Source organism: Convolutriloba macropyga, chromosome 5 (assembly GCF_964194025.1).
Source record: "Convolutriloba macropyga chromosome 5, txConMacr16.3, whole genome shotgun sequence".
In the NCBI taxonomy this organism is placed as follows: domain Eukaryota; kingdom Metazoa; phylum Xenacoelomorpha; order Acoela; family Convolutidae; genus Convolutriloba; species Convolutriloba macropyga.
Window position 1 is genome coordinate 35,724,611 of NC_134472.1, and position 20,975 is coordinate 35,745,585.

General features: G+C 33.1%; 1 protein-coding gene across 1 annotated transcript in view; it reads right to left on the bottom strand.

Moving 5' to 3' along the window:
- LOC142339357 (uncharacterized) overlaps positions 1-19,557 on the bottom strand; it is a 122,824-nt gene extending 103,267 nt beyond the window's left edge. The window contains exons 1-2 of the mRNA XM_075389355.1: positions 19,354-19,557; positions 7,608-9,911 (exon numbers count right to left, since the gene is read on the bottom strand). Coding sequence (XP_075245470.1) covers positions 7,608-9,911; positions 19,354-19,375 — 2,326 coding nt within the window. The 5' untranslated portion in view covers positions 19,376-19,557. The remainder of the gene's footprint in view (positions 1-7,607; positions 9,912-19,353) is intronic.
- Positions 19,558-20,975: the final 1,418 nt, after the last annotated feature.

Sequence of the window (20,975 nt, forward strand, 5' to 3'; positions counted from 1 at the left end):
TTAGCAAACCCGCAAAACAATAAATCAAATTAAGATTATGAATGCGCTTTTGAAAACAGATTTTGAAGAATTTAGTTTAACATTGTTGATGACGGTTTACCACATATTCTCCGAAAAGTGTTTTGTTTTCCATTGTTTGAAGCAAAAATTCTACTAATTCTAAAACAGTAAAATTCTGTGAATAATCAAAGTTGGTCATATGGTTGAGCATCAGATTTCTGTCAAAATTTTATGAAATTTTCTGTCAAAATTTCTGTCAAAATACTAGGTTTAATTTAATAAGTTTTTGTATAAGAAAAACAAACCCTCTAAAACTGACTGAAAGAACACTTTGCAAACCGTTTTATGGGAAACATTAAATGAAAACTGCCAAGTATGTAAGAAATCTTTAATTGCAAATTAACATTGTTTTTTTCGAAAGCTGTCACCAACACCAAAGCTCAATAAAACTATTTGAACTGGATGTTTAATTAATCAAAAGATTCGCGGAACCCAAACAATTAAACCAAAATCATTCTGAATAAAATTTTGCAGTGTATTGGGACCTTTTCATCGAAAAAACCCATTCTAATTTGAAGGAAAAATTACATTGATAACAAATATTTAAGAAAAAAATTTTGACAAAATTGAGAAAACAGCAATATGTTTTCCTCATTCATTTTCAAGCCATCATTACTTCAATTTCATCTGAAGTTTGTCTACTGGGGTAACCACTCAAACAAAGAGCTGAACAAAAATCAATCAGTTTAAACAAAACTGCAAAAGATAGAAAGGGTACGTAACATAAACGAAAAACAGTAAGATCATATAATTGAAATCCTAATGGTTAAATCAAACCTTAATGAATAAATACAGCGAACCATGTTATAGGAGCTTTTACATCAGATGCGTATTTTCGATTGATATTCACAGTTGACAATTTACTTTTGAGACTCAATTATAAAGCTCATTTGTGAAAACCTTAAGGAGAAATCGACCTCGAAGGCTGAACACCCACTCTATAATTTTTGTGAAACACTAAAAAAATTTTCTCTACGCACTAAAATGGGAAGAAAGAACGTGAAACTGCCGTTGGGTTAAAACTGAGGTCTACCATCTGTTAAGACAAGTGCTGATATCACTGTTCGCTCTTAAACAACGGCGTAAGTAATTATAATTTTCATGTTGTATTTAGAAACCCATTGGCTCTAAAAATAACATCAGATAATTAACATAGACTTTTGTTTGAAAAAGACTTTAGATGGAGGATGTCAAGTAAGTGATAATGGAAACAATTAGCAATTAACTGCAAAACATCAGCTTTCATTCTGGGAGCTCCGTCATTCCAAAACTCATAAATTTGCAAGTAAATCAAATTAACGTCAATTATGACAACAATTTAAAAAAAGTTTTGCTTAATATTTATAATTACAGTCTACTACCTATCTTACGACGTTTGATTTTCAAAGTTTGAAGAGTGCAATTTAAATTTCTCTAAAATAGTTACAATCGGAGAATAATCGAACTTGGACAGTCGGCCAAATAGTTTTCCTAGTTCTGTTTTGTCATTTGTTACTTAACAATGCAAAAATTAAGTAAATCATTTGAAAGCGTATACAAACGTTATAACATGGCTCAGATTTGAAACGCTAATTTCAATTTTTTATAGTTCTTAACTATTTCAAAAATAAATTTCAATAAATCAAAATTTATCAAATCAACTAGTATATTTAAACAAGGCGCAAAATTTATTCAGTCAACGAAGCCACGAATTTTGCTTTTCAAGAAAGACAACTCACTCAAACATGGAGCTTGCCTTTGATGCATTCATCACTCATTCAATCAATAAAAATGTTTTCCGCTTCTTTTCAGACATTGAAAACAACAAAGAAGCTCAAGGTACGTAAATGCAGGAACAGATTTTTCTTTCAATTTGGCAATGGCTCTGGCTAAAGTTCTTTGGAGAGCAAGGTAAATTGTTTTATTGCAACTTGCTTGAGAAATCAATGCAGTTTGAATTGAACTCCTTCAGCAAAAAATAGTTTGGAACAAACGTATGAAAAAGGATCTATTTGGAGTAAAACAAGTAATTCGGGTATTTGATCATTCAAAGGGTGAAATTTTGTTTGAACATTTTTACGATTTGAAAATCATTTCCTAGAAATCAAGCTCAGATTAAAAAAGAAAAAAGCTTTGAAAATTTGTGGTACCTAATATCAATACTCGCTATAAAAGTAATTGAAGAATGAAATTGAAAAGAAAAAGAGTAACAAATATTTCATCTTAGTTTTGACATACTCGAGGTCTATCGCTAATTGTTGAAATCGGCTAAATAGAATCCAGTGAATGAATGATGACACAACAACCGTCAAAAAGACAAAAAGACAAAATTGAATGAATCTCGAAAAAAAAGATATAAGATGGGTTGGTTCCAAAATCCAAATAATAACACCCTGGTTTAGTTGAATTTCATAACTGATCCGTTTTAAAAAAATAGCTTGCACAAAATTTTACTAAAACCTAAATACATATCAGTATTCTTGTTAGAATTTTAACAATTTGGAAAAAAATATACAATTAATTTTTCCCAAAAATTTTAAAAACAATCATATGAAAACGATTAATGAGGGGAAACTGTCAAGTAACTGTCGAGGGAAACTCCAACTATCAAACTGTAAATCACAAATTCCATTAGGTGAGGTCAGCAACCCCGCAAAACAATAAATCAAAATAAAAAAAAGTTATGGCTGCGTTTTTTAAAACAGATTTTGAAGAACAATCTACTCTCCAAAACAAGCTTTGTTTTTCAATGTTTGATGCAATAATTTCTATTTGTTCTAAAACAATTAAAGTCTGTGAATAATCAGAGTTGGACATTTGGTGGAGTATCAGGTTTCTCTCAAAATGTTATGATCTTGACTTAATTTAATTAGTTTTTAGTATTAAAAAATCAAACCCTCTAAAACTGACTAAAAAGAACACTTTGCATACAATTTTATTGAAAAATTTAATTGAAAACTGCCCAGTAAGTAAGAAATCTTTAAACGCGTATTAACTTTTTTTCGAACACCGTCACAAACACCAAAGCTCAGTGAAACTATTTAAATTGCGTGTCTGATTGTTCAAAAGATTCGCGGAACCCAACCAGTTATACCGAAATCATTCTGAACAGGATAATGCAAGGTATTGAGCTCTTTTAAGCAAGAGCCCATTCTGATTTGAAGGAAAAATTACATTGATTTTGTTATTTAAGAGAACAATTTTTGACAAAATTGAGAAAAAAGCAACATGTTTCAATAAGCAATCTTTACTATAATTTAGGTCGGAGTCTGTCAACTGGTGTAATTAGTTAGAAAAAGAGCAGGACAAAAATCAATGTAAACAAAATTGCAGAGGATAATAAACATAAACTAAAATCAGTATGATCAAACAACTCAAGCTAACTCAAATGGTCCTATAGTTTTCTGTCTTTTAAAGAAGAATTTTTTCGAAGAGATGGAGTTAATTCAAAAGCAAGTTATAGACAAACTTAAACAAACAAATAACGCAGAAAGTTTCGCGCCTCGATATATACAGCAGCTCGAAAAAAATGATGTATGACAGGTCGGTTCCAACAGTTCAGCACTAAAAACCTGGTTTAGTTGAACTTCGTATTTTAATGGCTCTAAAAAATTAGCTCGCTTGAAATGTTACAGAAAATCAAATACAAATCACTATTGGTGTTAAAGTATTAACAATATAGAGAAAAATATACAATAATTTTTTTCCAAAATTTTTTTCAAAATAATCACATGAAAACAATTAATGAAGGGAAGCTGTCAAGTAAATGTCAAGTGAAACGACAATTATCGAACTGCAAATCACTACTTTTCATTATGCGAGGCTGGCAAACCCGCAAAACAATCAATCAAATGAAGATTATGACCGCGCTTTTGAATACAGGTTTTTACCAGATGCGAGTTTTTGATTGATTTAAAAAGTTGAAACTTTACTTATGAGACGCAATTATAAAACTCAATGGATCTTTTCCGTCTGTGCCCTGATAGCTTAGTAGATGCATATTATTTCCGCCCCCAGACGCACGTGTCATATTTTTACATAATCATTGCTACGTAATAGCACGTTCTCTGTTGTATTTACAAACTCATTGGCTCTAAAAGTGACATTAGACAAAATTGCACCTATAATTTTGTATGAAAAAGACTTTAGATGGAGGATGTCAAATTGGTGATAATAGAAACGATTAGCCATAAGCTGCAAAACATCAACTTTTATTCTGGGAGCTCCGTCATCCCGAAATTAAAAAATGTATTAGTAAAGAAAATTAAGTTCGATTAAGACAGCAATTTTTAAAACTAAATTTAATTTATTAATGTTTATGATGGTCTATCTTCCGAGAAGTTTTTTGTCTCCAAAGTTCCAAAGTTTGAAGAAAACGATTTTATTTTTTTCTAAAATAGTGACAATCTATGAATAATTAAATATAGGCATTTGCCGGAACACTTCCATCAAATTGTTAACAATTTCAGTTAAGTAATTAGTTTTTGTGATAAATTCACACCCTGTACAACTGATTAATGACAACAGAAAAAATTTTGCAAACAATTTTAAAGGAAAAACTCAAATGACGGTCAAATATGTAAGCCGGGTCAGCAAAATTGAGTTAACCTGATTAAACTGTTTGTTTGATTATTCAAAATATTTGCGGTACCAAAAGAACAGTTTTACCAAGATCAATTGGAACAGAATTATTAAATGCCTAAAACTGAAAACAAAGTCTATATTTATATGACGGAAAAAAACCGCATTCATTCAATTGTTGTGAAAGCAATTTCTTTTCCGGATTCTTTTGAATCCGAAAGAAACGTGAATTTTTTTAATTTTGTTGATGAGATCAAAATATTTTAAAATTTACTATAAAATATTTTTTCTCGCTGCATCATAGTTTTATAATTGAAATTTTAAATCTTTGTATCATACTTTGCTGCCAAAATTTTGGTTTCGGAACCATGGGTTATTTTTGAGCATTATATACAAACGCTATGTAATTAAATATTGAAGTCTTGCATGTAAAAATGTAAAAAGATTTTAACAAAATGCTCTAGCGCGACTTTACTGTTGTTTTTTAGCAACGAAATTGTGGGAGGTGTATTTAAACTTTGCAGAATTTATCCTCAAATAAATATCAACATATTGCTCACCACTGTGTTTCGCCGCTTGGGAATAACTGCCAAGTCTACCAATGATTTGTTGGGGTTAAAGGGTTTTTTTTTGAGTTTCTGGACTAATATAAAATGACCGACATTGATAATTCGCAGCAACTTTTGACTGTTTTGATCCACAAAAGGCGAGAGTTGCTTAAAACCTAGTACCTCCAATTAACTTTCAATTTAGATAAAAATTAATGGGCGCTCATCATTCCGAAAAACAACAATAACAAAGTTTGGGAGCTCAACCAAATAAACAATTTGACTGTTGTCCCCTGTAACAGCTCACGTCTTACGTTTCAAATGAAATTTGATGAAATGGATATAAAAATGTTATGCAAGTCTTGGAAAATTGGATTGATGGAAGTTGAAAATGAATGATTATTACATGGCCAATGTTTGAAAAGACAAAATTCAATTAATTTTGCTTTTTGTGGAAATGAGTGACACAATTTTTACACCATATATACTTCAAATAACTAGTTTCAGGTTGAAATAAAGTTACGCAAACGTGGAAATATGTTAACTACAAAAAAGGCTTCCATTTTGTTACTAGCATTCAGGCATAATTTTAACTCATTTCCATAAATTTAAGCATGTACCTGGCGTAGAAATATCTCCCCCGAATTTTATTTGCAATTATTTGTGAGCCAGTTCACAGACCTAATTGTTCTTGTGAACAACCACATGGTTGATTACAAAACTGATAATTGTCCTCTAAATCCAAAATTAATATCAAGAAGGACTTTTCTGAATTTAACTACCATTTTTTTTCATTTCGGTTTAATTGGTACTATCGCAGTGAGTGAAACCTTTATAGAACTAAGCAATTTATAGCACGGAAATCAGTGACTTATGGCGTGGAATTTAAACACGAGGTACTGTCATTAGATTTCACGCTAGCCCCAAAACACTCATCGTGGAATCCAGTTGCGGATATATCAAATTTTGAAGTAAACTTGAACTAATTTCGTTTTCTGTAATTAGTTTCCGCAAGTGCTCAACTCTGACCTTAAAACATGGTTACTGAAACGTAGCGACAAAGTCGAACAGTTTTCTATATAATGAGACGTTCTCAGAAACTGGGGGTGCATAACGTACTGGGGGTGAGGGTGGGGAACAAACGGAAAAGATCCGAAAATTCCTTAAGCTGAGGGCATTGTCTAAAAGTCTTCAAATGTTTTTGTTAGTACTAATTTTGCAACACTATAATATTTATTTTAAAAATGGGATCTTTTCCTTTTGTGCCCCCTCCAGAACGTTATGCACCCCCAGTTACAGCACGTACCATTACATAGTAAATCATTATGTAAGAATATTGCACATGCGTCTGGAGGGTGCAAATACTATGCACCCAATAAGCTGGGGGTTGTGGCACAAGCGAAAAAGACCCAAAAAATGAAATCGATTTCGGCACTCTTTCTATTCAACCTTTAGTTGTAAACTACAGCCCATTAAGTTAAGTGGCCTTAATTTCTAACTGAGAGCACTTTAACACGTAAAAATCAAAGTGAAGAATTCAAGCATGAAAAAAGGAAGGTATCCAATCCAAATCATTCAAAAATTCCTTTGAGTTTACGATGGGAGAGTAGAGTTAGGCGGTGGAGGTAGGAATAGTGGTGACGGTTGACCACGGGGATAGTGGGTGGAATGGATGCTCTAAATTCCATGAATTTCCCTTCAAACTTCGAATTTAATTGTCCGCAGCGGGTTCGATGAATTGCATACTTAGAGACTAGTAATGCTCTGAGAGAAGCTGCTGGCGACCTAATGCCTTCGGGTTTTACCAGTTTAACCAATTTCTCAAAACAACAAGTCGCGAAAATATGTCGATCAGATCAAAAGGGTATCCGGCAAAAAGTCGGTCATATGAAGAGTTGCATAAAAGACCAACAAGACTGAAATAATTGCTACAAACTTTGTTCGAAAGCAACTAAACAAAGGCAAATTCACCACGATGAGGGCACAAATCAACGGTCGCCATCTTGCTAGGGTTGCGGCCACACCAGTTCTCCAGCAATACCCTACTCTACCATCAAAACTGTTAAGTTAGAGTTCTTAAATTTGGCTTTTTGATTTGACAAAAACATTCAAAACTGAAATATTGGAATATTAGCTTTTAGGAATATCAAAAAAAAACAACCTGCACACCTGCAACGTAGAAGTCAATGTACCAACCAATTGTTATCACGGGGAGTTAACATTTATAAGGACTGCTTTTGACATTCACCAGCTCTGGATTTGAACGAGACAGCGCGTTAAAAAGGCTCAACAATACAGAACAAGATCAAAAGATCAAACTTTTAAAAGAAATAATTTAGATAGTCCAGAAAACTATAGCTGACTGAATTCTTATATTCATTAAATTTTTTTCATGCATGGCAAAACAATTTTGGGGTTACCGTATGTCTGAACACTTACCCAGTATGTCTGTTTCTGGGAGTCCATCCATGAGCAATGTCGAGGGTTCAAAATCATAAACAAAGGAGTTAAGTGAGTTGTCATGCGGGCTCGGAGTTGACTTCGAATGTCTGCTACCACCGCCACCTCCACCAGCACCACTTGCAACGATCTCGTTTGTCACCAAGGGACTTTTCGGAATAAATTTGGGATCCATTTTTTGAAACTTCCAGTTTGTTCCTGAAGTCTGTTTGTCTCCTGCAAAACTGTTGCTTTTTGGAATAGTTGATGACTTGTTTGGCTTCAATTTGCTCTCCGTTGACATTTTGGTAAACAAGGTCCGTGATGGTTCAATGTTGTTGCTAGTTGGAAGAATTTTGACTCCGTGGTATGTGTTTGATTTGTTACGAGTACCCTTCTTGGCAATTTCACTCTGAAGAAAGTCGAACTTTTTTGTTAACCAGTCCATTGACTGAGGGTCGCCTTCATAGAAGGAATCAATGCGAGATTCTAAGGATTCCGGGTCGCCCGTGCTAGAGCTGTAATAGTTGTTCGGGTTCTCCTGATTAGTTGACGAGCGTTGAGATGAAGAATGTGCGCTGATATTGCTGTTCGGACTGGTCAAAAGTGAAGTTGAACTTACACCTGATAATGAAGAATGGGCTGAACTTCGGTACTCAACTTCCAAATCGGAATCCTGCCCAGTATGGCTTCCTGTAACGTGTGGAAATACCTTTCCTTTGGTTTCGACTTTCCTTTGCGGGTTTCGAACTTCTCGTTCGAAATCGTTAAGCGCGTCTTTAAGTGATAATGATATGTCTTTTGTACGACTGCTTAAGTAAGGTTCTGATAAGTTGCGCGATCGAAATGAATCGGATGGTTTGTAACTTCTAGGGGGAGGCGGTCGGGTAACGATTGGTCGGTTAGAATTACTTTCGTCACTACTGTTATCGGAATTTGTTCGGAATACATCACCCTCCGATTGAAAACTGATATCAAGTAATCGTTTTTCACTTTGAGTCGACCCAACGCGATGAAGTTTGGCAAGTTTGTGTATAGCTTCCTTGCTGCTGCTTCGGGGCAAAACTTTGGGCGCTGTTTCTCCTCTGCTATTCAGATACTCGTGCTCAATAGCACCAAAACTTCGACTTCGTGACAAGCTCAAACCCGCCTTTTTCCTACTGCCCTGATAATTTTCGATACCGTTATCATCTTGACGAGCAGTTAACTCAGCTTTTAATCGCTGATTTTCCCGATGCTGAGTTAATTTTTCGACGTCTTCGCGTAAAGCTGCTATCAAATCTTGAACTGGGTTTTTGGATATACTCAACTGGCTAGATAGGTCTGATTTTCCTTTACTTTGACCGAGTTTCCTTCCTAATTTTGGGTAACTTCCAGCTGACGATTGGACAAAATCGGGCATGGACTGATGACGGTTTCTTAGAGGCCGACTCCAAACTTGCTTTTCGGACAATTTTCGTGACATCTCGTTGAAATCGTTGCTATTGGTTGATATTTCGGGCAATGTCCTATCAAAATCTCCATTAGCTTTAGCGTTAGCTGCATTTTCAGATTGAATTCTGTTGGCTCGGTTTTGTAAATCTTTCAAAAATTCGGATCGCTTCTGTCGTTTTGTTTCATCGTTTTTGTTGCTCTGTAAAAACTCCTTGTCTAATGGGTTTGATCTTAAACTGTGCCAGCTACCGTATGAATGCTGCCGTTGGATTCTGTTTAATAAATCAAAATGGTTATCGGAGCGCGGCGGCTGGCTTATTTTTTGGCTCTCATTTCCAACTAAATTATTTGTTCTGTTAAATTCTCTTCTTCCTTTTAAGGTCGGATTTCGTTTCTTATCATCATGGTCGAACAGACTAGAGTCACTTTTGCGTGGCAGAATTATTTTATCATCATAATTATGCTGTGACTGCTTTCGATTCCATGAATGTTCCAACCTTTGCTCCATTTCTTTCAAACTTTCGTTTAACTTGTCAAAGAAGTTGGCATCTTTTGATGTCGGCGAATTCCTCAAAGTTGCACATCCCGGATCGTTACCAGTTGGCGTTGAGTTACTCGAACCAGAATCACTATGTTGCTCGTTATTACCATAACTACCGTCAGTTAATAATTTACGCTGGTTATCATAACTAGCTGAGTTGTGAGAAGTATTTAACCGAAGTAACTTGAAAGAATTGGGGTCCTGTATTTTCTTGTGACCATTTGTTTGCTTTGTAGTTTCCGGCTGAACAAATTTGGCAAAGGGATCTGCTCTGTGAGAAGCTGCTTTCTTTTCGGCTAATTTGGTGACTGGCTGAGATGTTTCAGCTGCTAAATATACATCGGAAATTGTACATTCAGCAAATTAATCATTGTTTATATATAAAAAATCACAGAATTTTGTTTTTTTTCAGAAATATGATAAATTTCTACGTAAATTTTATAACAAAAAAGTGATAAACGTAAACAATATTGAGATAATTCATTTTCCCAAAGCAATTGGAAAAAAGGCAAAATTATGATGTACTTTTATAAGAATTGACATAAAAAAGTTTTATGATTGAGTGATAATCTTTAATCGAATGATTGATTTCAAAGAGAACTGTCAACAAAAAGAAATCAATAACAATTTGAGTTTAAAAATTTGCCTGACTCACCGAAATAAATTTAGTCCTCTTGTTTCCCAAAAAGTTGCCTCGTGTATTTTGTCGCTCCGGTAGGACACATTAAAGTGCTGGTCAAAGCAAACAGAATATTGTTTAAAGCAAAATAGGGAAAAACCTCAAAGGGGGGTCTGTCTGTTAAAGAGATCAAAGGGAAGGAAAAGAAGCGCGAAGAGATAGGCGGGAACACGGCAAACATAATTTGTAAGTTAAAAGTGTTAATTATTGCGCAATCCCTCAATTGTATAGACTATTTACTGTTATAGACTCAGCAACTGTTCAAGCACAGTCCTGTTTATGTCTCGAATTGCAACACTAGCTATAATATTTCAGACCCCTACTAGTTCATAACCACTACCACCACCTTTACAAGCAGACGGTCACAACTGAGCTAATAATAGATATCGAAATGGAGAACTAGTACATATATTGCAGTGGAACCTAATCAAATTTGTAACAACCTGTGTTGAAATAAAATTATTAACCATAAGATAGGAATCTAACACGTAATAGAACAATGTAGATATATTTAACAGAACTCTTCAATTCATAGATCTATCGATAGTTGAGAGAAAGGTTGAGTTAACTTGTGCTGAATTTTCGTTATAAACAGCTTTTATTAGTTTTGTCCTTGTTAAACTCTCTCGGTCTCTAATGCCACGTTACACTTCAGCACACGCCATACTTGGATCCATAAGTGAATGTTTTCAATCTTTGAGTGGTCCAGGAATTATTTAGGGAGCTTAGACCACTTGGTTGCTTATTTAGGTACAGTTGCCTACCTATTGGAGGCTAATTTGTACTAACAGTTAGGAACAATGTTATTAGAAAACAGGTCTGAAAGTAAACAAAGTTTCCTAATTTACTCAGTCCAATTCAAATCTAGTCTCAAATGCGGTCAGTTTTGAATCGTATAAACGAAACTGACCAAGAGATCAGATGGTTATAATTATTTTATTGATACTCAGGAATAGCAACAATCAAAGTCGTTACTATAAAACTAATTTATTTCTATTTGGATAACTTTTTCTGTTGGATCTACATAGGCTTCAATTTGACGTTGGTTGATTTCGAAGGCAATTATTGTCACTTTACCAGTACAATTGCTGCAGCTGTAAAAAGTGAATTATGAAATCCAAACCACCAGAGAGGTCTTAAAATTTTAACCCTCCGATTTAATGTTCCTGGTTGAACTTCCCAATCCCTGTCGGGCCACTCCGAAGACTACCATGAAAAACTCAAACTCACGGTCTTTCTAGCCTCAGCCAGTTGACTACCACTATGTCAACAAATCCTGACAGTACATTTATCGGAATAATTTTCAACATCTGCCCTCCGGGCAAATTACCCCAAAAAGTCTCCCATTGCAATCCCCTATTATATCATAAATTTTGTTTAAGGGCAGTTCCTCAAAAGTCCTCTCATTGCAGCCCCCGGATCTTAATAACAATTTAGATCAGTACTTCTCAGTCTGTAATTTTACTATGACTAAATCATGATCAGGTAACTTTTTACTCAGTTCAGGATAAAAATTATAGTAAACACCGAATGTCTGAATTTGTTCTGAACAGTGAAAAATTCAATTATTGGTTTTTCAAGGTCTGTCTATTATTACATTCTGTGAATACTATGAACTGTCTACTTAACAGAACAAGCAAGCAGATAATACTCCGAGCCCGCTCATCCACATTTTTGGCTTAATTGTTTACCAAATGAAAAAATAGAAAATTTTTAAATTTTCAAATATTGTTCAAAACTAATTGGTGTATGAATAAAAAAAATGCATCCAACTCAAATCACAAAATAAACTTATTAATGCCGCATCGAGAGGGCCAATAAGACCTGCCATTATCAGGACCAAGAAACAAGACAAGCACCAAAATCAACTAAAATCAACAAACTTTAATTTTATCCAAACTCAACAACTGAGAAAAGATTAATAACAAAGTCAAAATATTGTCAAGAAAACTAAACCAAACAAATAAATTTATACATCACTAGAAAAAACATTGAACCAGTCAATGGGACCACATGGCCATAATTAGGTTCTGTAAAAATCAGACAATAAGAACAAAACAGCGAAGCTAAAAAAATGAGCTCATATTTCTGTTAAGAAAATGATTTCAAATAATCAAAACAATCAGATATCAATTGAAATTTACAAAATAAATTATGTTCATTCATTATGAACACAATGAAAACTGTCATTATCCAGAAAATTTCGTATGTATACCAAAATAAAAAAAAACAAATACACACGAAAAACAAAACTTCAATTGCGCCTGGGTGGGGCACCAATTCGGTGCTATATGACCTCTTAATATTGCGACAAAGTAAAAGTAGAAAAAAGCAACAAAGCATAGTTTAAAATTTTTTTAATATATTTCGATCGAAAACAATTAACTTCAAAGTCATAAAAACATAAGCCATCAACTGGAACCATTAATTAGGTTCATTCAATTCACCAAAAAAAAAACTATTGAGATCGAGGAATAATCATAGTTTGTCTTACGTCTAAAAAACGACCGACAGACAAAAATGAGCCACTTGAACTTGTCAATAGTAATCCCTGATTTCAATCGCTGTGTTCTATAATTAACCTAACAAAGCAAAACTTGCAAAAAATGCTTGTCGAAACAGCAACTGATTACAATCCCAATTGTTTTGGACTGTAAATAACAACGATTAGACCAAAACTTGCCTTGTTATTGCTGTTCGTTCGTTAGGAAAACTACATGGTTCCAATTATTGTGAGTACGGGTAGTTTGATAAAAAGTCAATATATCAAAAACAAATGATCCATTTTAGATTATTGTCGACTTAAATTAGCAGAACAACCGACAAAAAATTAAAATCAAGGACACTCTCAAAAGAAGTGCGAGAAAACTAGAACTAGAGTTGACAAAAATTCTGTTGGCAGTTTTTAGGTCATTTAAACCAAAAAGTTTTTTTTAAAAAAAGGACTAAAGAGGTTTATTTTGTGCCATTTTCCATAAATTCTGTCAAAATTCGGATCAAACAGTTCATCAACACTCCTCTGTAGAACTAAAGCCAACAATACTATCGTTAACAAAGTTAACATATTTTTCAGCAAAATTGGCAAAACAGCGCAAAAATACGGAAAATGTGAACAAAATTTTGCTCCTCCAGCAGCATTTTAACAGTTTTTTTGAGTCTTTAGTTTAAAAAAACTTTGCTGAAATGTTTGTTACTATATTGAATAAAAAACTGATTGGCAAACTGAGCGCAGCTTTGAAGCTATGCTCCCGAAAAAATACAGATGACAACAAATCAACTAATCTAATAGCGCAGATCTAATCTTTTGCAGCTTCAAATGTTTTTGATCAGGTACTGATATTTTTGTAATTATCTAATCGTGCTAATACGCAAAACCCCAAAAATCAATTTTATATTTTTTGTTATTACTAATAACTTTTCTATCTTAACAACTCGCTTACCCTATCTTTTTGGTTGTGTTTCCCAGGATACTTATCTGTCAGAAAACTGTTTTTGAATAACTGAATAACAATTGCACGAACATATAAGATTGATTGGTAGAAAACATGGCAGAGAGAGATTTAGTAACCTAAAAAAACTTCTCGTAATCTACGTAAAACAAGTAATGAAGAACTCTTCATAGTTCACTTTAAAATCTCAATCCTCCCGTTTCACACTGTAGCACCTAATCTCAAATCAAGTCACTGTCAAAGAGGAGATATTAAGAAAGTCTCTCATTGTAGGTGAATGCATTTGATTGGCTAGAAGACCGTTTTGATTGGGGATATAGCAGCAAATATTGTCTTCCACAAAATTTTTCCGCCAACAAACATTATATCGAGATGTCAACCTGGAGCAGTTCGTTTGTTCAAAAAACTCTCTCACAGAAAACCATTTTTTAAAAGAAATGCCCCCTCCTTTTTATCGAACCTAACTCTTATATCAGAATAGGATTATGTTATAGAGAAAATCTGAGGCAGAGTGTCTACATCAGAATCTGATTGTTTTTTGCTTTTATAAAGATTCTGCATAAATCTGTATAAAATTCCAACTGCAGCCATCCATCGATTCTTAATTTAAAAAATGAGTCCAAAGGATTATAGCTTAAAACCTACCTAATGCAGTTCAATTTACATTTAGCAAGTCTTGAGTCCAATCTAGCCCATGGAAACAAAGTTTTGGACTGAATTATTCCTATATGATGCTTGCGCTAAACAGCACTGGTAAATTACGTTTTCAGCGTAGGTTATACAAAAAAAATTCTTTAGTTCCTTTAAGACTGTTCTCATATCCCAGAATTTGCCAAAAACGTTTAATTTCGAGGTAATTTTTAATATTTCAAAATTAATAGTTGTTTGCTTGATATCGTATTCCAGTTTGTTTCTATGCCTGAATTACAGCAGAACCGTTTGCTGACTTTTTAGCCTAATTGAAGACCTCTTAAATTTCATTTAAGTTTGCACTAACAAACCTCATCACAGTATAATTCGAAACACAATTTAAAACACTACTTTCCTTCCTTAAAAGTCAGATAGAAAAGAATCAAAACTGATACGAAAAGTATTCTAAGTATTATGGCATTTGTTGTTGTCAACATTGCATTGCTTTAGTGAAATGTTGGTGTACCATTTGTTAGAAATTAATTCATTGGATAAATCAAAGAAATTGTCGCTTTTATAATATACTTACTCAATCACCAAGTTTTCAAGGTCAAACAATACAGTTCCTGTCGTGAGTCACTTTCTTCAAATATTTGGAATAAAAAGGCCAAGAAAACAGTTTGCAGGTATGTTATCAATTCAATTCGAGAAACTCAATAGTCGAAAAACAGTATTTCCCATTCTTTCACCGATTCATTACAGAGAACTCATTTAAAAAAGGCAAACTGGAAAATCATTTATTGTTGCGATAAGGCTAAAAATTGGACGAAATCCTTTCTGTGATGTTTGTCTCTTTTAAAGCATTTCACTTACATATCCAATTTTTAAAAACATAATCTGACTTTTACAAAGTAGATTCAAACTATAGATTTTTTGTACCGCTGGAGACAAGAGTTATTTCTAAGAATGAGAGACCTATGGGGATTGAAAAGACATTTTCTTGAAAAAAAGTACAGACACTCTGACGCCAAGTATTTGCCTAAACGATCAAATTTGCACTCTTAACAGAAATTTGTTAAAATTTTTTGTATGATGAAATAACTGGTTTGACACGTTAGAATGATTGCTTCGGAAACGAGCAAAATAGCCCTTTATCCTAATTAAAAAAGTGCCCACAAGCATGTGTCTTTTAAGTTTCATCAAGAGAAAGGTTAATGTTTTAAGTCATAGTTTTTTCCTAGAGAAATGTCAAATTTAAAATCGTCTCTAAAACAATGGTTTCATTTTTTCAGGAGCTCTATTGGTACTCTTTGTGTCTCTGGAATTGAAATCGATTAGACAGAATTGACTTAACAAAAAAGCCAGGGTAGCGTTAATCTCGTAACTTCCCGCAAAAAACTCAATTGGAACAGTCAGCAAAACAAATATCACAAGTTTTTTAAAGTTCAAAAATATCGTTTCCACAAAAAAATACAACTTACAAACTATAATCTGAGATAATGGCAAAAAAGAGTGGACAAAACTGCCCATGAAAATTTTGGTTTCATAAGTGTTTTCTTAGAATTTTAGATATTTAATAATCTCCCATGGAAGAGCATTTTTCAAAACAAATATTTTTCTTTTGTAGCAATAATAACTGTTATATCAAAATAGCAATATGTTACAGAAAAATCCTGAGGCAGAGTGTGTAAATCAGAATGTAATTGTCTTTTGCTTTTACAAAGATTCTGCGTAAATCTGTAAAAAAACCCACTAAAACTACTCATAATTTTAAATATAAATATTAATCCAGCGGATTAAAATTTTAACCCACCTAATTCAGTCCAATTTATATTTGGCAAATCTTGAATCAATTCTAGGCCATGGAATCAATGTTTTGAGCTGAATTATTCCTATATGATGCTTGCGCTGGATGTCACTGGTAAATTACGTTTTCAGCGTAAGATTATAGAAAAAAATTCTTTGCAGTTCATTGACGACTGTTCTCATATCCCTGAATCTGCAAAAAACATTTGTTCTTGAGGTCATTATTAATATCAATAATTATAATTGTTTGCTTCATATCGTACTCCAATTTGTTTCTATGCCTGAATTACGGCAGAACCGTTTGCTGATTTTAGTCTAATTGTAGACCTTTTAATTTTCTTTTAAGTTTGCGTTAACAAACCTCATCATAGTATAATTTGAGACACAATTTAAAACACTACTTTCCTTCCTTAAAAATCAGATAGAAAAGAATCAAAACTGTTACGAAACTTATTCTAAGTATTATGGCATTTGTTATTGTCAACATTGCAATGCTTTAATGAAATGTGGTTTACCATTTGTTAGAAATTAAACCATTGGATAAATAAAAAAATTTGTCGCTTTTATAATATAATTGCTAAATCACAAAGTTTTCAAGGTCAAACAATACACTCCTGTCGTCAGTCGAAGACGTTTAATATCACTTCTAGGTATTACGCAAAACAAAAAATTAGCAAAAGAGAAGCAATAATTTTCGGTGAATCACTTTCTTCAAATATTTGGAATAAAAAGGTCAAGAAAAAAGTTTGCCGGTTTGTTATCAATTCACTTCAAGAAACTCAATAGTTGAAAAACAGTATTTCCCATTCTTTCACCGATTCATTACAGAGAACTCATTTGAAAAAGCTGAACTGGAAAATTATTTATTGTTGCGATAAGGCTAAAGATTGGACGAAATCATTTTTGTCATGTCTTTTTCTTTTGGAGCAATTCACTTACATATCTAATTTCTTAAAAACATAATCTGAAAATTACAAACTAGATTCGAACTGTAGATTTTTCTGTACTGCTGGAGACAAGAGTTATTTCTAAGAATGAGAGACCTATGGGGATTGTTGAAAAAAAATACAGACACTCTGACGCCAAGTATTCGATTAAACAATCAAATTTGCGCTCTTAACAGAAATTTTTCAAATTTTTTGTATGATGAAATAACTGGTTTGACACTTTAGAATGATTGCTTCGGAAACGAGCAAAATAGTTGTTTATCTTGATTATTAAAGTGCCTACAAGCATGTGCCTCTTAAGTTTCATCAAGAGAAAGGTTAATGTTTTAATTCATAGTTTTTTCCTAGAGAAATGTCAAATTTAAAATCGTCTCTAAAACTATGGTTTCATTTTTTCAGGAGCTCTCTATTGGTACCCTTTATATCTCTGGAATTGAAATCGATTAGCCATAATTGACTTAACAAAAAGGCCAGGGTAGCGTTAACCTTGTAATTACCCGCAAAAAACTCAATTGGAACAGTCAGCAAAACAAATATCACAAGTTTTTTAGAGTTCAAAACTATCGTTTCCACAAAAAAATACAACCTAAAAACTATAATCTGAGATAATGGCAAAAAAGAGTGGACAAAACTGCCCATGAATATTTTGACTTCATAAGTGTTTTCTTCGAATTTTAGATATTTAAAATTCTCCCATGGAAGAGCATTTTTCAAAACAAATATTTTTCTTTTGTAGCAATAATAACTGTTATATCAAAATAGCAATATGTTACGGAAAAATCCCGAGGCAGAGTGTCTATATCAGAATGTAATTGTATTTTGCTTTTATAAAGATTCTGGGTAAATCTACAAAAAAAACCAACTGCAACTACTCATCGACTTTTAAATATAAAAATTAATCCAGCGGATTAAAACTTTAACCCACCTAATTCAGTCCAATTTATATTTGGCAAATCTTGAATCAATTCTAGGCCATGGAATCGAAGTTTTGAACTGAATTATTCCTATGTGATGCTTGCGCTAGATGTCACTGGTAAATTACGCTTTCAGCGTAAGATTATAGAAAAAAAATTCTTTGCAGTTCATTGAAAAACTGTTCTCATGTCTCTGAATCTGCTAAAAACGTTTGTTCTTGAGGTCATTATTAATATCAATAATTATAGTTGGTTGCTTCTTATCGTACTCCAGTTTGTTTCTATGCCTGAATTACGGCAGAACCGTTTGCTGATTTTTTAGCCTAATTGTAGAACTTTTAATTTTCTTTTAAGTTTGCATTAACAAACATTATCACAGTATAATTCGAAACACAATTTAAAACACTACTTTCCTTCCTTTAAAATCAGATAGAAAAGAATCCAGCCTTTACTATTTACAGGTCCAAGTTTTTAAAAACATAACTTTACCTTTACAAAGTAGATTCAAACGGTAGATTTTTTGTAGTGCTGGAGACAAGAGTTCTTTCTGGGACGAGAAGCGTATGGGAAGAATTGAATAAAGACACTGGCTTGAAAAATTTCAGACACTCTGACACAATGTATTTGCCTGAACGATCAAAAATGTACTCTTAATAGGAAAATTTTTCAAGTTTTATGTTAGGTGAACTGTCTGGTTTCAAACTTTTCAAAGTTTTCTCCAGAAACGAGTTAAGAAAGCCCGTTATCTTGATTAAATAAGCGCCTACAATCATGTGTCTTTTAAATTCATAAAAAGAAAAGATTAATGTTTTACGCCATAGTTATTTTCATAGAGAAATGTCAAATTTAAAATCGTCTCAAACATTGGATTATATTTTTCACGATACATTGGTGCCCTCTTTTTGGTGCCCTGTCTCGGGAATTGAAATGGTTGGCCAAAATTGACTTCACAAAAAAGCCAGGGTAGCATTAAATTCGTAACCCCCACAAAAAAAATTATCGGCTGAAAAATTAGCAAAACAAATATCACAATTTTCAAAAAGTTCAAAAATGCCCGTTCCACAAAAAAATACCATATGAAAAGATATTACCTGACATAGTGACAAAAATGATTGGACAAAACAGCCTATGAAGTTATTGGTTTCGTAAAAGTTTTCTTACAAAATTTAGTTATTTAAGATTGCTGATAGTTATTTCGGGTCAGCCAAGGGTAAACATTTATTCTATGCCTTGATTTACCTTTTTCATTGTAGCATGTAAAAGCAACAAAACCCTAATTGAAAAAAAAGTTACGATACTAAATATCGGTTAAAATGAGTTCAGATGAGAATGAAACGAAAAAGTACCTGTTGAAGTTTCAAACACCATAATGGAGAAGATATAACGCGTATATCTATCAGTAGCGTTTTACGATATTTTATTATCAAATAAACTCGAGTCTAAGAGAATAAAAGAAAACAAATATCAAATCGTGTATCAATTAAAATACTTTCTCAGCACGAGAGAAAACCACCACCGGTTTTTCATTGCTTCGCGGTCGTAAAATGATTGAAAAATGAAACCTGCGCATACTTTTTTGTACATTTGTATAAACAATTTTGAAGGAAGAATATTTTGAATCGATCAGTGACTGAATAGAAAATACTCAATGGTTCATAAATTAGAAGTAGAATAAAAATTCTTGAATATTCTCTTCGTTTCATGTTTGTTCGCCTTATGACTAAACTGTGCCGTAGATATACATATTTAGTACTTCAGAGCTTTTCAGCTAAAGTGACTTTAGTTTGTTCTGCTAAAACATGCACACCAATCGTTACTATTCTCATCTATATGTTACAGTCACATTTCTGGTGAAAAATAGAGAACGCGTGGCCATCTGATTATTCCGTTACATTTAGTTCTGAAGTCCTATTAATTAATTTGCGTTGTCTTTTTTTATTTTTGAGAGAGCATAATAAAGTGAATTTAAATTCCGTTTAGCTTCAGTGAATCTTCATTCTTGTCCATTTCTATCCAGAAGCAGTTTTCACTGAAATTGACTTTGCTTCTATGATTTTCAGTCTGAACAGATCCGTTTTCATAGATACAACAACACGGCTCGCGCGAGTCTGTGCCCAGCACAGATAGTTCTAACATAATTCTAAAGGATGCAAAAACAAATTTCAAATTCTGTCAGAGAAACCATTGGGAATATCCCAAAGCAAATTACACGCATTGGAGGTAAACACTTGTATACTTGTACTGTTTGAACAAAAAAAAAGATTTTCTTTGCGGACAAAGTCAAAAAATCGTAACTGTATTACAATCCTAAAATATACAGACACAGAAAAAACATCTAAGCACACACACACACACACACCACATATTACACAAACACCAATGAACAAATACAAAGCCTAACACCAAAAAATTTTTTTTGAAAATATCTTTTTGGCAAGTGGTCAATACTCAAGATCAGTCACTATACAACTAGGTGTTTTTTGTTTTTTGTTAAAAAAACCAGGCTTGAATTTTTCGAGACAATTGTATTGGTAGCTGTAATTCTTATACTAAATTCTGAAAAGAAACTTTTTGAAGTTTTTAGAACTTTTTATTCATTTTTAGTATTTTATGAGCATAAAAAGACAATTCGTTCTAAAAACTTTGCAGATGTGCCATCAAATAGACTTAAAAACGTGTATTTTTAGTTTTGACCTTTTTTGATAGCAACTTGCAGCAAACACGTAATTTTTAAAATCTTGTCATTATTTCTGACATTATTTGCCTTCTGCCTATAATTTTGTCCAACATTTCAGGTAAATAACTATCTCAGACTAACTATGTCTCTCTCTCTCTCTCTCTCTCTCTCTCTCTCTCTCTCTCTCTTAGACTCTCACACAATACATATTCTAATCACGAAAACACTTATTTACAACTACAAAAAATACAAATTCCGGAACATAAAATAATTTTTGGCGTCTCATCTTTA